This window comes from Molothrus aeneus, chromosome 2, assembly GCF_037042795.1.
Source record: "Molothrus aeneus isolate 106 chromosome 2, BPBGC_Maene_1.0, whole genome shotgun sequence".
Taxonomy (NCBI): domain Eukaryota; kingdom Metazoa; phylum Chordata; class Aves; order Passeriformes; family Icteridae; genus Molothrus; species Molothrus aeneus.
Window position 1 is genome coordinate 28,860,631 of NC_089647.1, and position 17,719 is coordinate 28,878,349.

Here is a 17,719-nt window from a genome sequence, read left to right on the forward strand (position 1 = left end):
TAACGTAGCCATAGTCCAGGAACACAAAGCATGACATATCCAATCCAAGGCATCTTCTGTCATCTCAGAGACATTTATGTCATTGTCTTTCAGCATTTCACATGCTACTTAGCTATGGGCACTTTTTTTGAGTGACTTCCACCTGGGTTTCCTGTAACAAACAGCCTTGGTTTTGACCAGGAGTGAGCAGAGTTCACTGCTGATTCACACTTCATCAGCTTTCAAACAGAGCTTCTTCAGGCAGTTCTCCTGTTTTGTCTCTTTGTAATTTCTGTGGCAGCTCCCGAGCATGAAGGACAGTAAGACAGCAGGTATGCTACAGTCTGAAGGAACACTCAGAGAAACAGCACTTTCACAGACTTGAACTGTGCTTTCATGAATTAGAGATACAGGGAGGTATGCATTTTTACAAACCAATATTTGTGTATATTAAAGATACTTTTACTCAGTATCAGTTTTTATTTAAAAACATGCTAAAAACTTATAGTTAAATAATCAGAGTGACATTTGGGGAAAACACACAGGCAGCCACCCACCAGCATAAGCAAAAAAAAGTGCATACATACATGAGTCAAAGCTCCCTTTGACCAGTTTACAGGACAATTAGTGCCTTCTCTGACAAACCGACTGCTGCAACCTCACACTTTCCAGAGCTGTTTTTTGCTGCCTGGAAAGTGGTATTACCTTTCTGCATCTTTGAGGATGTCTGTCATCACCTCCCACATCAGAGAGTCAGCTAGAGACACAAATCAGTCCTGCTTTTGACTCCTCTCCTGTAGGTGGCTTCATAGAGATGAATACATGAAGCTCATGTAACTATCTCACTTAATACTGTGCTTAAAATGCCTAAAGTAGTCATTAAAAAAAGATTTCAGGATCTATGCTTCTAGATCGTGAAATGGAATGAAGCATTCTAGAAAAATAAGTTTGGATGGAAGGCAAAGTAGCTGAGTTTGCAACTACACATTTCATCTCTGAGTTACTCATAAACATCTTTTATTTCCTTATTACTTTCACTAATATATTTTACCATTTTTGTACAAAAACTGACTGCAGATTAAAATGTAAAATGCGGCAGATACCACTGTGCGACCCAAAAGGACAGAGATGATGCTCCTACTCAGCCCTGCACCTGGCTCTTTTTGAGCACCAGAAAATCTAGAGAAAGCTAAGCACCTCTGCCCAAAGGGAGAATGCAGTGGAGCCATCAGACAAAAACCATCCCTTCTTTTCTTGCAAAAATGGGAACACATCTTAGCAACTTTGGATACAGTCTTACATGTAGCAGCAGATACACTGGGCATCAGAGCCCCTTTTTCAAGGTGGAACAGCCATCTCCAGTGAGGCTCAGATGCTCCTGGTCCCAATTTTTGTTAGAAATGGAAGTAAAACTGGATTCAGTTTCTGTGCTTTCCCTCTGCTTCTTCCCTGATTCCTTCAAGGGCAATCCAACTGAAATATCTGAACCCATATGGCCTTGTCTGCTTCAGTGGGAAACCAGAGCCCTGTGAAATTTGGGCATTGTGCTCATATGGGCAAGGGCTGTGCTTTAAGAATAGTAACCTTCTTCTTCACTGCAACCCCCAAATTCATCTCTATCTCCCACACATTCACACTCCTTCCTATCACACTGATTTCATAGGAACTCAAAAAAGTGGCATGTAAGCCACACAAAACACTATTGCTACCAGATGTACAGATGTATGCAGGAATTATTAGGAAGATAAATAGGGGACTAAAACCTCCCAGGTATAAAGTGGCTATTTCAGCCCACAAGGAAAAGGATAGGCTGAATGATACAATGAAAATTACATATTTTTACAGCTTTAAGTATGAATATTCAGACTGGACATTAATAGAATCTTGTTTACCAGAGGAGTAGTTTGAGATGGCGTGGCTCTGAAAGGCACAAAATCTTAATCCACAACAGTTTCTGAAACTCAGCCCAATAATGTCATACTGAACCCCATCTCACCTATGTGTCAATACCTCTTTGGGTGTGACACTGGATGAGGTAACCTTTGAAGGTCACTTCTGAGAGCTGTCCATGCAAAAAGCAGTGTTTCTTTCAGGGCTGAGTCAAGCCCTGACTGAAGTTTGATCACAGCATCCTCCATTGTCTGAGCCTTTCCTTCTTCCTTCACAAAACAGCAAAAACCTGTAACAACGGGTAAGTGGGTGCCCCTTGCAATGAAGAAGCATTCAAAGTGGAGAAATACATGTTCAAGTTTTCTAACAGGAATGTTAGTAAAAGTATGCATTGAGTAAACTACTCCAGTGGATGAACTTGGTGATCTGTCAGCAAAAAACAATTCTCTACTGAAGGTGTGCCAATACGGATCATCTCCCAGTGCTGTTGTGGAAATTGCCCCTTTCCTGCATCATCTGGTCACTCATAATAAAACTGTCCTTTCTAGCTAAGGGAGGTAGCTGTCTTTAGCCTGAGGATATTGCTATAACAAAGGCCATGGCATGATAATGGTGCCATCAAATTGCCATCCCCTTCCTTCACATCCAGCAGCTTGCCATGCCTTGGGCAAACTTTCTGAAGCAGACAACACAGTCAGTGAAGTCTGCTGCCAGTAGGTCAGACTGCAATCTCTCTCCTTTGTGCTGGTAGTAACTTGCTTAGTCAGTGGTTTTAGCTTTCAAAGTAGCATGACATAAAGCAGCCAGGCACTGCTTTGGGTGAGTAAAGGCATTGGAACTTTGCCTCGCAGAAGCAGGAAGCTCATCATCTGGTCCAGTGGGAAGGCTTTGCATTCCATCTGAGGACAGAGTCTCTGATTTTAAAGGAAATACCTTTATTACAGTAAGGGCATCAAGGCCCTAATAAAGGTAGGTGCTGCCTCCCCATGGACTTGAGAAAAGTTATGTCTTTGCCCGCACCTACTATCAACTTTGCAAAACAGGTCCTCTGGAGATCGCACAGCGGTTCCCAAATTAATGTACAATAGATGTGTAAAACCAAAAACAGTAAGAAGTTATAAGTCAGGCAACTAAATTCTAAGCTATATCCATCATAATAATAATCATTATCATAATAAAAAAGTATACACCGTAAGGTACAAGAAGCTGCAAAGCAAAGCAGCTCCAAATCCTAGGACTCTCAGTTAGAGTGGCTTTTCTGAATCTTCCAGTAAATCAGACATAAGGGTTGAAAGCCTAATGGAAGACTTTGAAGAATTCTTCCTTGATGTCAAACACACATAATTTTCGCACATATAGCATGGATTAGTAGAGCAAAACATTTTCTTAAGTTAAGAAACATTCTTAGAGCAGATCTATGATTTTGTGTAGAAAATCCATTTGTTTGGGGAGTTTCCCCCCTCTTTGGCAAATAAATGGCAAATGTGAAACAGAAGAAAAAATGAGTCAAATAAGTTGTGATAATAACTGGACAAGTAACAACGAAGTGGATCTGTCAATGGGACGGATTTCCTCAGCAGGGCTAGGTGTGATGCTCCTTGCAGTCATTCCTTGTGTTCATTTTTATGATGAGACAGAAGGTTTGATGTGATAATGTTTCCGAGGCTTTAGGCATCATATTTTTTGCCAGTCCTGTGAATCTGCTGGAATAGTGTCATGGAGAAGGCCATGCCAAGAATCTGAAGGAAAACAAATAAGGGCTTTAGTACAGGAAAGTTGCCAAAACTACACTGCTGACCTGTGTTTGTGGCCCAGCTGTAGCTTGAACAGTCATTCTATACTAGCCATATGTCTCAAGCTTCAACACTGAGCAGTAAATCTGACTGTATGTTGTTCAGGCACATAGTGATGTCCAGGGTTGTATCTGTCAGAGCACAGATGGAGGCAAAAAAGTTCTTGGGGTTCTTTGTTGTACATGCAACAATTTTTTGGAATCAGTACATACAGGTCATTCTTCCCTTTGACCCAACAATTTCTGCTTGTTTACAGTCAGAGAACCGTGACTGAAAAGATCAGATTCAGATATTCTCCCCCAAAAGTATGGCAGTGATAGAATCATAGAATATCCTGAAGGGACCCACAAGGATCATTGAGTCCAACTCCTGGCCCTGCACAGGATAACAAAAATCACAACATGTGCCTGAGAGCATTTTCCAAATGCTTGAACTCTGGCAAGCTTGGTGCCATGACCACTTCCCCAGAGCAAGAACCCCAAAACCTTAGATTATTATCATACTTCTGCACTTGTTTTTTTTTTTAACACATCAACCTCCTTAGTTCAGTGGCCATGATTTGACTAATTTGGTAATTTCTAGAACTTGCTTTCAAAATGAAAAATCAACCAGTTCCTGAAAGGACAGTGTAACAGATGGCTTAATATGGGAACTCCAAAGAGGTACCCTGAAGTCAAAATACGGGCAAGCAAAACCCCAGTGTAGCATGTCTTCTTTGCAGGACCAATTACTGACCTGCTTCCTTCTGAGCATATGGCCTTAAATTAACTCATAAATAAATCTGACATTTTTGAAATAAGATTCTAACTCAAAGCAGTTGAGCATCACTTTTCACACAGCAGAGCCAAGAATGCTGACAGCAAATCAAAGGCATGTTGAAAAACATCAGACCGGTATTACCTGCATTATGAGGACACACATCCCAATCGAGCCGAGGACATGCTTATTGTCATCAAACCAGCTCATGACTTTCTCATAACATCCCTGAAATGATGAAAGATGAAAATTGAAACCCCAAGGTCACATTTTCTTTCATGTGCATTCCCTCTATTTTGTTCCTTCCCACCCCTACCTAAGACTTGACCTGGGCAAAGTGAGCCTTACCGTTTTCCACAGTGATTCAGTAGAGTTCCGTCCACAGTCTTGGGAGTTTTCCATACAACATCGGTCTGGAACAATGTTTTCTCCCAGCACTGGGTACCAATCCGTATAGTCATTTACACCACAGCATTTCATCTGTGCAGAAGTAAAGGATTAATAAATTAACTAGCACAACCACAAACTTTTATTTCCACTAAACCACTCTGTATTTTCAAAAAGTTCACCACAACACTTTGGTAGTTTTAAGGTATTCTGTAGTTGCTGATCACCTAAAGCAAATATTGAAAAACACAAAGAAAAAACAAAACCAAAGAAAATAAATGGCTCCAGTCCCAAATCTTCTTGAGACACAGGCCCAAACACCAAAACAAGGTAATAAGCCCACAACTGCTAAAAGCAAAATCCTTCCAAAGCTGCAGTGCCACACATGCAGGTTTTGCTGCCTCTCTGCTCTTACAGATCATCTCTATGCCTGTAATAGCCACAGAGAATCCCAGACAGGTGAGCATCTTTCACCTTACAGAGTACGCTTTGATCCTCGGTTTCACAGTATTCCCTGCATGTTCAAGAGAACAAAATCAGAAATCAAAACCTGCATTAGCCATCTTTTAGACTAGGTATGGATGCCACTGCAGCAGCCTTGATGACCAAATAGTTACTTTTTTACTATTGTTACCTCTGCTTGAATGATATTCCATGCATTTTTCAGTCCAATATTATTTTCTGAATTGTACAGCTTCATTCCTTCCTTCAAATCCTTCTTTGCACTCTCACTGACCTGCACCATGTAGAAGACAGAGGAAGTCAATGCACTGCTGTTCAGAGGAAAGGACTAAATGGTACAAACACACATAGAAAATGTCCATCTTTTACCTTCTCTCACCACAAACTTAAGATGGATAAAAAGCTTCAGCTTCATAAATCATTGGGACCTTTAAGCAGCTGTCAAGGCCTAGTCTCTCCCTCAGATTGCAAAACAGTGGGTTAATTCTCTTGAGATAGGAGACCTCTGCCAGAATCATCTGATTAAAACTAACTGAAAATGAACAGCATCTCTGCTGAGCTTGCTGTAACCTTGCCAGAGGCAGCTGTTGGCAATACACCACAGCAGCCTCTCCTGCCTTAACCTGTGGCCTGTTTTAATTTGCTAATACCACAAACCCAGAGTCCCGGCTTCCCAACCTTAGTGGAGTTATTCTTGCATGGGTTCAGGCAGGCTACAGTCAATAGCCAGTACAAAATCAGTTGAAAAAAGACGTTATTGTTTTTCTCCTTGTGGGACCAAGCTTGTAGGATTTATGACTTTCAAATGTGCTCTTCTTTCTTTAGAAGACAAAGCTGAAATGCTTAACAGGATATCTGAGATGTGCCATTTCTTGTTTTAATTTCAGTCTGAGCCCAGAGTCCTGGATGCAGGTAGGAATGTACCTTGCCTCTGACAGTAGTGAGCTGGTAGAAGAGAAAGGATTATGGTCCTGGCATAAAGGTCAATGATTTTATAAGATCTGTTTCATCCCTCTTTTACAGCCCAGTCAAAATCAGCAGTTCACCTCAGCTTCCTGAAAGTAGCAGGCATCATAATGACAACCTGAGAAGAGATAAAGGTCTGGGAGGAGCTGTTTTAGAATAAATCTGGACATATTCATACTGTAAGGTTCTGTCCTGTGTTTAGCAGAGGTCTCCAGTTCCCCAGTCACTTTTGCACTGTTATGTATCTGATGGGCCAGCCAGTTGTGCTTAAGTCACTTAGTCACTCCAAGATTGCAGATTCCTACAGATGGGCTTTATGAGAAACTATCTCTTGATCCATTTTGCACTCACACTAAACTCTCTGGGACTGCCCAGTCAAGTGAGACAACTGGTGGCATTTGGAATAACCTGTGAATATCTCATGCCTCTCTCCTCCAGTCCTGTTCCAAGGGCTGGCCCTAAGAAGCTATAAGGTTTTAAACAGGACCTTCCACAACCCAGGACTACAAGATGATCAGCCTGCAGACATCAAACATGTTGAAGGCTATCTAAGATTTCAGGACAAGATGAAAAGGGAGGCTCTGGACCATGGTTTTATTTCAGGGACTTGTCTCCTGCTTTTTCTCCTCATCACTTCCTCCTCCCCCTTCAAAAGTAGCTTACAATAAACAGCCAAAATCTCAAGTTTAAACCTTCACCAAAGTGAAGATCCAGGAACTCACATACTTTCATCAAACAAAAAACTAAACCTGGTTTACATGCTAGTAAAGATACTTAATCAATATGGCATATTTGCTTACCTTGTCCATATAAACAAAGAATAAAATGACTAATATCAGCTCAGCCAGGAGAATTATCAGCAAAACGATGAAAAACTAGAACAAAGAAAAAAGAGACAGTGTATACACACTTGCCAAGTAGAGAGTAAACCTGGTTACTACCAGGTTGCAGGTTTCAGCCATGCTTTTGTCCTGCTCCTTTTGACTGCTGTGACAGCACACAGTCCTGGGAGTCTCTTTCCTTCAGAGAGACTACAGGACAGATGCTAAATCCCTTAGCGCAAAGATGAATGTGACGTGCCTCAGAAATGATTCCCTAGCAGATGGGCTTGAACCACATGTGACTGTGGAATAGTCATCATATTACTCAGCACTTCTATTCCCAGCTCTGTATCTGAAATTTTTCTCTCTGCAGAGGCATCCCAAGTGTGAGTTCTAGTTGTTCCTCACTACTTTTCAGGCCAAGTAGGCATTTATTTTCATGCCTTTATGCCCTGGTGGACTCCAGACAGGTATGGCACCTGACCCCCAGACACTGGGGAAGAAGCAGTGTGGAGCCCAGCTAGCTCTTCAACTGGAAACTCATGACAGTCATGGTAGTATAAAATTACTTTTGCAGAACCTCGTAAGAATATACAATCTTTTTTAAAAATGAAGCTGGTGTTGCAGTTAGTGTGGGTGAGTCACATGGACTTCAACAGTAATCTCTGCTTTCCTAACTGTACAACACACAAAACGAAGCAATCAGATAGCAAAAAACTAGGTGCACATTTTGCCTCCAGTTTAATTCTCTGAGGTGGTTTAAGGAATTCTGCCCAGCTGTTCCCCAATGCCATATAAGAAAGTTTTGCACAAGGAAAATCTGCTCCTTAATGTCACAGCATCTGGATTTGTAAGCTGTGACTGAATTTGAACCCGTCGGCCTTGAAAGCCCTCCTCCCACCTTCTGCCACAATACGCATCTCCTTGCAGGGGGGTTCTCCTCTCCCCAGCCTTTTTTTTTGGAGAGGGATATTTATATGGGGGGGGGGGGGAGGGTATTATATATTCCCCCATATAACCTTCTATTATTAGTCAGGGAAGCTAATGATGAAACCTCCTGGGTTTATGCAAGAGAGAATATCCACACTGTGTTTTCTGAGACAGGTTCCCAACCTCTGTGCTTCAGTGCTGGTCAGAGAATTTTGAGGGTCAGACTATTTATTTTTTACTGATAAGGCCTGGCAGAGACCTTGACTTCTTAACTTTGGCTCAGATGGTTTCCACCATCCTCTGACAAAGGCCTTAGATAAGAGCAATGTAGAAAATAGCCATGAGAGGCTTTGAACAAAAAATTTTTTCAGTCAGTCCTTCCAACAGACATTTCCAGAAGGGTATCCAGGTTGATCCTACAGTTCATGCTCAACCATTCAGAAGTGACTGATAGCAATTTGCTTTGCTACCTAATACATTAGAGCACATAGTAACAAGGACAGATTTGCTAATACACCATTGATATCACTGTGACCAAAGCTGTGGGATGTTGTACTGCAAGCCTACAGAAGATTGAAAGCCAAGGACAATGTCACAGTGAGCCACAAGACTATTTTGCACAGGTCATTCAAATAAAATAATTACAAGGCAAGAGCCACTGTTTTTAGTGAAAAGGAATATCGATGTCTTACACTCAACAGCAGGCACTTGTTTTCCTTGATAGCACCTAGGCAGCCCAGGAAGCCGGTCACCATGATCACTGTGCCAATGGCAATGACTAGGTTGGCAGCTGAAAGCGATGGGAAGCTGGGAGAAAACGTGGCGAAGTTCCCTTGTGACACTGACAGCCAGATGCCTACGCCCAGCAGACCACAGCCACATAACTGCAAAGACAAACAAAAGAAAGGTCTCACCATTAACAGAAATGTCATTGTCTCCTTCCCTCAAAACTCTGAAAAGAAAGAATTTCACAAGCAAGTTCTCAGGTAAATGTTCTGAAGTAATGCTCTCAGTGTCTTGATGTTGAAACAAAGTGAAATTAAATGTTTGTACTTAGACTTGGTCACGTCACCTGTACTCATAATTCTATTTAAAAGCCACTAGATGGCAGAATTCTCTTCTGAGAGACTTAGCACATTAAACCAGAACTACCCATTGATGTCCCAACAGCAACCCAGTGCAATCTTTCTCTGTGAAAATAAAAAATATTATTTGAACGAATGTTCTGTTGCACTTATTTGTGCAGTCATCTGCAATGTCTCAGAGTATTCAGCCCTGTATTGCCTTATCCTACGGGAGGCAAGGAAGACCTGAAGACATTTACAATCAAAAGCATAATTTCAGGAAATATTTGTCATAAAATGCCCAGTCACAGTACCCAGGTTGAGTTTTAGTACAAGTTCTCATAGCATTAGTGTTGATAGTCAGTGATCTCAAAATGTCATTAAAATCAGATTTCTAGATACATTATGTACAGGAAGCTCAAGCCTTATGCAAGATGCTCACAGGCATTCCCAAGGGAAGCAGAGTAACAAATGCACTGGGTAACACAGAGGAAACATTCAGGATTCTTGTAAGGAGACTGGGAAGCACTTCTTCTTCCAAAACTCAACACACAGTAACTCCACAGAGTGGCTGGGGAGCTTTGCATCACCAGGTATGGATAAATGTCACAACATCTGTGTCCTATCATAGAGCTGGACACAGCTGCAACAGGAATGTGAGTAGTGGGAGAAAGTCAAACACCAGCTATCCCTATGAAAAGACTGGTACAAAACATACACACATGCATGTGGCAGGGTAGGACTTTCATCTTTTCCTTCAAATTGGTCCTCTCCACTAAATGAGCTTGAATTGATTTCTCATTGCCTTTCATGAGATGTCAGCAAGGTCAGTTTGAACTTGGAGTAGTAAAGAGCTGTGGGGGGATGCAAAACAGAAGCCACCTGATCATATTCTGCTGCAGGACCCAGTGGACATGGCCACAGGTTCAAACTGTCTGCAGCTCATGGAATCAGCCACCCTACTGCTCCTGCTTTAAATTTCATCTACTCTGTCCTTGAATTGCTGCAGTTTTGGTGCCTCAAGCTCACTCAGGAATCCACCCTGTGGTTCAGCTGTTTCCACCATTAGATGAAAACTGCAGGCAGGGGCTGAGAGCTTAATGGTTCAGGAAGTCAGGAACAGCTCTCACCACACAACATTCATTTAAAGTATTAAATGACATTTCTAAGCTGCCAGGGCTGCCATTGCCATTAGCTGATGGCACTTTAATCAATGACTTCATGACACTCCACGGATGAGTCTGTAAATGTTTCCAAAGAAGTTTCTACCAAAGACCAAAATTGTTCAGTGTAACTTTCCATAAGATCCTGATTTCACACTTCAAAGGTCATTCACAAATGTCTTCCTTGGACTTTCATACTCTATTAAGTTCTGAAGTCACAGCCTTAGCTCAAGTGTTTTGAAAGAGTGCAATGAATTCTGGAATCATTAGGCCAAAAGCAATAGATCACTTCAGATAAACAAGGAGGTGGTAAGAGCAAGCTCAGGGAAAAAAGCTTACAGAGGAAGGACAAGTAGAGGACAAAAAGGAGTACATACAATTAATACAAAGCTCAGCCCACAAAGAATGACACCTCAGAATCCAACACCAATTATGAGATCGTAGCAAAAGAAATAGAAGAAAGAAGCCTTAGCCAGTGTCTCTTAACCATTTGAAAAAATCCTGCAGCACAATCCTTGAAAGAGATTTGGTCCAGAAGAGAAAGGCGGCTAGGAGATTACTCCAGAAGGTTCATGTTTATGTTTACTTATAAATAGTCAGAAACACCTAATTCTTAAATGAGGGAAGGCAGAGTAACACTGGAAGTTCAGATTACATAAAATATCAGGTGATGGAGGGGCTATAAAGGCTGATCTATGCAACTGGGATTCTTTAGTGCCTGAAGAGTAAAAAGTCAGATTTGATAAAAGACATGACAACCTAACAACTTCCACAAGGTGGCATCCCATACCAAATAGCACCAAAAGTTTAAGACAAATTTCCTATCTCTTCTCTCCACAGCTCCTCGATTTTTGTGCTTTCTTCTCTGTTTTCCTCTCTGCCATTCTACTGCATAGCAGTACTGCTGAAGCTAAAATTTATGCTTTAAACTTCAGGTCCCATGACAAATGCTTTTTTTCACTCGTGCTTCTTTAAAAAAATCCCAAATAATTCCACTGACATGGGACTTAATTGCATACAACCATACCAACCAAAGCTGGCTAGGATTCCAGCAATAAAATACCTTTCACTGACATTTTATTCTATACCAGTCTCATTTTTTATACAATGTGAACACTACAAAAATGCTCTGACAAGTATTTATTCTCACAGGATCCACCTCTTTCTGTTCAGAACAACTGAATCCTGGAGTGTGAAAGCAGAAGAATATATCAAGTCATCTCATTAATTCATTTTTCACCATATAATTAAATAATATATGCTGCTTGGTATTTAATTGGGTAAGAGTGATGGCACTGACTTTCCTTCTCCAGAGAAATGGTTCAAGAGAGTAATAAATTTCACTGGATTTTTCTTCTCAAAAAATGTTGGCTCGTTTCCCTCTCATGATTAGAAATCATCATCCTCTAGGCAACCATCAAATCTCTCCTTCCCCTGCTGTTTATGTCACTGCAGAACACTATCATAAAGTCAGTCACTTTTACTTACAGGGCAATTTATCCAAGCTATGGTAAACATATTTTGAGCTTAAAAGCAAAAGGAACACCAATGTTCCTCACAGGTTCTCCCACACTTTGAATTCTCTTCACTACCTCAATGTCTATCTGTGTTCATCACTGTGTCCAGAAAACAGAAAGCATTCTAGGAAACATTAAGAGTCTCAAATACTTTGAGGGAAATTAGAACTCCAGATAAACTTAGAGAGAAAGAAAACCCAAAACAAGCCTTTCCCTGACAAGTGCTATCATCAGAACAGGGAAGGAGCTCATTTATTTTATTCCTCATTTTTGAGCAGTATGTGAACTAATACAACAATACAAACTTTCACAATAGAGCACCATACCCAAGTTTAGCTGCCTTAACCATAAAAAAGATACAGGAAGAGTTTACAAGACCCAGGAAAGGACAACACAGATGGTCAGATGTATGCCAAGACTGACATATTGTACAGAAGGAGATTGTGCACAGGATTATCTAGCCTGGGAGGAATTATTAGACAGGATGTGAATGAAATGTTCACAACTCTAGAGGTCAGTCAGAAAACCCAACAGCCTGTGTCTCAGTTCTTTCCAATAATGGAACAAGGGGAATATTAGCAAGTATTTGTAGTACATTTTGCTTCACACAACTGAGAAGTAAATTCATTAATTACACCACAAGAATCAAGCATTGTGCCCACAACTGTCAGTAAGGGCTAGATAATTTTTGATATTGGTAATAGCATTTGTGGTTTCTTAGCATGTACACAAACAATGACATTTTGTGCTTCTCAGAGTAAGATCATGTGTGCAGAATCCAGCAAAACTACCAAGCGGCAACAAGCTGGGGTAAAGAAGGGGTAGGAAATCCCATTCTGGTAATGTTTTTAATTGAATAATATTGATAGACTTGCCCTTGAAGTTACTGAACAGCATCAGAAAAAGGAAACTGATAAGGAAGGCACTACCAAGAGGAAAAGGGATGAGGCCATATTCTTGTTGACTTTTGCAGTTATTCCATCCCATGCAAAGAATGCTTGATGGAAAAGCTGCACAAATAGGTGTGTGAGAGAGAAAGAGTTTGTTCTTGACATCAGATCTTCTAGTGCTGCTTAAACACCAGGAGAGCTCTTAACACACTTGGAATAGAACAGAGACATTTAAAAACTAAATAATGAGAGACAACCACAAGGGACAAAAAGAAGCAAGTGTCTCAGTTTGTACTCCACCTCGAATAACATGCCCATGGCCATCTGTGGCCCAGTTACAGAGTGCAGAAAGCTCCAAGGAGATCTTGCCTGAAGTGAAAACGATACAATGAAAAATACACGCTACAGCTTATATATGGCCCCATAAAATGGCAAAAAGCACAGGAGGTTTGTTGTAAGGAAATACTGACAGCATGATTGCAAAAAAAAGTATCAGAGCTGGGAACTGATTTTAGGACAACTGCAGTGACAAAAAGGACACTCTAAATTAGGTTCTGACAAACTTTTGTTGAAATAGAAAATCAACAGGAATATGACCTGCACCAAAAGGACAAGCATGAAGAAGCCATGAGGACAAGCAGAATGCACCACCAAAGCCTAGCACAGAAAGTGTCCAGTGTCCAGGTGGCTCTCAAAATCCTCCCCTTTGTTGGGGTCTGCAACACTTTGGAAAAGCTGCCAGTAATATTATCCTTCTGTTTGGTAAGTTCCACAAGATAAAGGTGACCTGTCTCAAGTCTTCTTTTCAAGACAGATTTTCTACCATTTCTCTAACTGACTCTCTGACCAATGGGCGTGCAGATGAGGTAAGGAAGACAATGGCGCTTATAAAGCAGCAAAGTCTTCTCACTCTGATCCTGGGGTTTGGGGTTTTTGTGTGTTTTGGGAGGTTTTTGAGTATTTTCCCCTCTCCTTCATTTATGGTATCTTAATGTATTACAGATCAGAATAACTGTTCTGGAAGGAGGCAGGGGTGAGAACTACATGGTTTCTACCACTTCAAAACACACTCCAGAACAGAGATAGGCTTTCTGCAAATTAACTTTTTGGATGCCAATTGCCAACTCTGGATTTGGGTGGTTAAACTATCTCTGGAAAGGGCTGGTGCTTAAAGGAGATTTTCAGGTAAGATTAGATAAATTTTCCTGCACTGTCTAGATAATCCACAGGATTAATCAAAACTGGGACTTAACAGCTGACAATCTCAGAGGTCTCTTGCAAAGCAAGATCATCTTCTAAATACGATCTAAAGTACTGCAAGGACACCAAAACCTGAGAAGTTCTTCAGCCATATACTAGAAAATTAGAGTCTGGAAGTAGGTGAACATACTCAAATAAAACCTACTTAGTGCTACTGCCAGAGCAATGTGGCAGATTTAAACTCCTCTACAACATTCCTATGAACTGAGCATTGATGGAAGGCAAGGGAATAATTTTGATGTCTTCTTTGAGTCTAGTTCTGTAACAGCTGTACTGACAGCCTGTGTGTAATAGAAGGTACAGAGCTGGAATTTGTGCAAATGTTGAGTTTCCTTAATCCATCTGCCAGAGAAAGCATTTATTATCTTCCTAGAGTCACTTTCCCAAGCAGTACTCCTGGGATGGTCCTGACAAACTCAAGTGAGGCATCAGCGACTGTGATCTTCTGTGAAGCAAGCAGAGCGAGAGCTATCCTGAGGAGCATTAAATTCTGACACTTTTATCAGTCTGTGTTTTTGAAATGTGTCCCAGAAGCCTTAAGCTTTGGGCTGGATGGTCTTCCCTGGTCACTCTGGAGTCTTCAATAAAGGATGTGCTCTGTGAAAGAAGTTGTAAGACCTGGGTTTGCTTGGTTTGTCAAGGACAGCTTAAACTTCTCTTTATTCAGCTGAAGGGCAGCTCAGGTACTTCAGGCTGCACTTTAGGAGAAACGTTCACTGAGAAATTAGTACAGCACTGGAAGAAGTTACCAAAAAGGTGTCAAAACCTCCAGTCACAGAGGTTTTCAATGCTTTGCTACAGGCAGTCATGGTTGACCTGAGCTAGCACTAGCAGCAGCACCACTTGGTATGACTCGAAGAGATTCCTGTCAAGCAACATTTCTATGATTTTATAATTTCCTCAGCTACCATGTTATTCCTAATTTGTGAAAAATACAAAACTATGTCATTTCTAATGAACACATGAAATCTCTTTCCTGTGGAAGCCCTATGGGGAGAGCTCTCTTGCCACGCTAGAGAATCAGCTCACTTGCGTGTGTGTGTCTCCAATGCCTGCACATTTTATGGCAGGGAGTTGCCATTTTGTTTACATTTAACAAACACCACTGCTCTGTGATTGGCTGAACACAGTTGTAAAATGGACAGAACATTCTTTAATAAGAGCTAATTGAATAAATAATTCAAATTATATATAATAAATATAAACAGTAAAAGGCAGTTTTGTTGTCCCCCACTTTATCAGACTGCAGAACAAGCCCTGACATGTCTGAAGTGAGGAAGACTTCAAGAAGGTGGAAGGGGAACAAAAGGATGATGGACATAGACACACTGAGATGTGCCCAAGGGTTACAGACCCTGCCTACTGGGCCAATGTTGTTTAACCTCTTCATTAATGACCAGGACGATGGGACAAGAGTGTTCCCTCAGCAAGCTGATAGATAAACTCAAGTAGCTGACACAGCAGATGGCAGAGCTGCCCCTCAGAGACCTGGACTGGATGAAGAATTGGGCAGAGAGCATATCTGAGGAAATTCAACAAGGTGGAATGCAGAGTCCTGCACCTGGGGAGGAATGACCTTGTGCACCAGGACACAGCAAGGGCTGAGAGGCTGGGAAGCAGCTCTCCAGTGGAGAGCCTGGAGTCCTGGTGGACAACAAGCTGATCAGAAGCCAGTAATGCAACCTCAAAGCGAAGAAGGCCTACAGCACCGAGGGCTGCACTAGGAAGAATGTGTCTGGCAGTTTTGAGTGCTATCCTCTCCCCCTACTCAACACCAGTGAATCCAGCACAATTGGAATGCTGTGTCCAGTTCTGGGCTCCCCAGTACAAGACAGACATTGAAGAATACCAGGAAGGGAAAGGAGCCTCTTAAGAGACTGAGAGGGCTGTGACTGTTTGACCTCAAGAAGAGGAAGCTCAGGGGGTTCTTGCTGACCTGTATAAATACCTGATGAAAGGCACTGAAGAACAGGGAGCTGCTCTCCTCTTAGGAGTGCTCAGTGACTGGACAAGTTGACCACAAAATTCGATGCAAGATCTGCAAGGGGGACCAAACACTGAAGTAATGTTTCCAGAGAAGCTGAGGAGCTTCCATCTGTGGAGATATTCCAAACCTGACTAGACAATCCACAGTCTGTCTGTAGACTAGAGACTCTCTACAGTCTCTGCCCTAGCTGACTCTGCTCAAGCAATGGACAGCAGATTATATGACCTCAACATGTCCCTTCCCACCACTTCCATTATTCTGTTAGGGAATAAGCTCTCAGATATCAATTAATACCTTTATTCCAGGGGTATTCTCAACTATGCACACATACCCATCCTTTTTTCCCCTCCCCAGTACCCAATGTCCGCCTGAACAGGTAAGGAATAAACGCACTCAATTATTCACACAGCTTGTGTCCAAGACACAGCTTGTGTCCAAGACAAGCACAGCCCTGATTTTCTAATTGCCATTAATAATTTGGGAATAAACACCTCATTAATGAAATTTCTAGGTGATAAATTGTCAGTATTTAAAACTAAGTGTGGAGAAATGTAGCAGTAGAAAGGAAACAAAGGATTAATTTAAATGAACATAACCTGTAGAATGATATTCCCAAATACAGACTTCCTGCAAAATTATTTGGGAAAAACTGATGCAAAAAAGCAAAGAGTCAAAACAAACGAGGCAAAGAGGCAAAACAGACAAGGCATTGGACTGCAGTAGGTCTTCTCCCAGAACTTCACAGCTGTTTTGAGTGGCATGCACAAAGCAAAAATCAACAAAATTCTCTCTGCCTGCAGCTGTGAAAGGTCAGATTTAGTTGTGCCAATGTCAGCATTATCATCTTTTTGTGTCTAAGTCACAATGCCCAAAGTGCAGCAGGCAAAAAAGACTGAACACTTGAAGAGGATTCAGAGATGATGTATGAAGAAGGATTAAAATGTGCACAACACAGTTAAGTGATAGTTAAACTCAGAGGTCTGGAAGGAGAATGGTGGCAGAACTTCAAAACTAGAATTAGAAAAAAAAAAAAATTAAACATTATACATCAAATACTGAAATGCCTGAAATCAGAAGGACTGGCAGGGCCCTAACCTGTCATTTGCTGTATAGAAAAACATCAAAGACAAAAGAGAGTTCAAAAAGTCAAGGACAACATATATAAAATCCAGAGAATAACTAATCTAGAAGAAGGAATTATGCAGTCACTCCACAGAGGAGACATGACTGGAAGGATATTTAACATAAAATTCATAAAGGCTGTATAATTTTTAAAGGCTATATAATTCATAGTGCCCAAAAAGGACTTGTGGTTCCTACAGAAACACTAACCTTATGCATACATTAGAATGTGCAGTTACACTGTCCCTGATAACAGACTGACAATAATAGCTCATTTAAAATATAGTAACAAAGCATTATACATAATCTTCACATTAAACCATTTTCTCATTAGTAAGCATGGGGATAAGAGCTGAAAAATTCTCTAAGCAATTCACCATAATGAATGAGAATTCATCAGCCTAACAAAGCACTTCTGAGCATTAAACCCTATTCCTAAACACACATAACTGAAAAGATATCTTTCTGAAATGCAAAGTTTGGGGATTAAACACAGTCTCTCTTTAATTCCTGCAAATGGCCCTATCTACAGACTTCAAACTAAAAACAGGCAGCAAATTACAATGCTGTCTCTTAATGCACCACTTTTTGAAGCGGCTTGACAGGAGATTTAAGTCTAGGGCTTTTCCCTATACAATAACATTAATTCCAAAATTGAAATCTGCAATTATTTTAAAATTACTTTATTTATTTTATTTTCCTATTTATTTCCATACAGGTAATTTCACTTGA

The 17,719-nt window shown here is 41.0% G+C and overlaps 1 protein-coding gene across 4 annotated transcripts in view; it reads right to left on the reverse strand.

Annotated features, from left to right (window-relative positions):
• Positions 1 to 419: 419 nt before the first annotated feature.
• Positions 420 to 17,719, reverse strand: part of TSPAN9 (tetraspanin 9) — a 167,175-nt gene continuing 149,875 nt past the window's right edge. For all 4 annotated transcript variants that reach the window (XM_066572248.1, XM_066572249.1, XM_066572247.1 and 1 more), the window contains 6 exons: positions 8,677 to 8,868; positions 7,034 to 7,108; positions 5,440 to 5,541; positions 4,767 to 4,898; positions 4,563 to 4,646; positions 420 to 3,608 (listed from right to left, as the gene is read on the reverse strand). In XM_066572248.1, the coding sequence (XP_066428345.1) occupies positions 3,537 to 3,608; positions 4,563 to 4,646; positions 4,767 to 4,898; positions 5,440 to 5,541; positions 7,034 to 7,108; positions 8,677 to 8,868 (657 nt within the window). In that variant the 3' untranslated portion in view covers positions 420 to 3,536. The remainder of the gene's footprint in view (positions 3,609 to 4,562; positions 4,647 to 4,766; positions 4,899 to 5,439; positions 5,542 to 7,033; positions 7,109 to 8,676; positions 8,869 to 17,719) is intronic.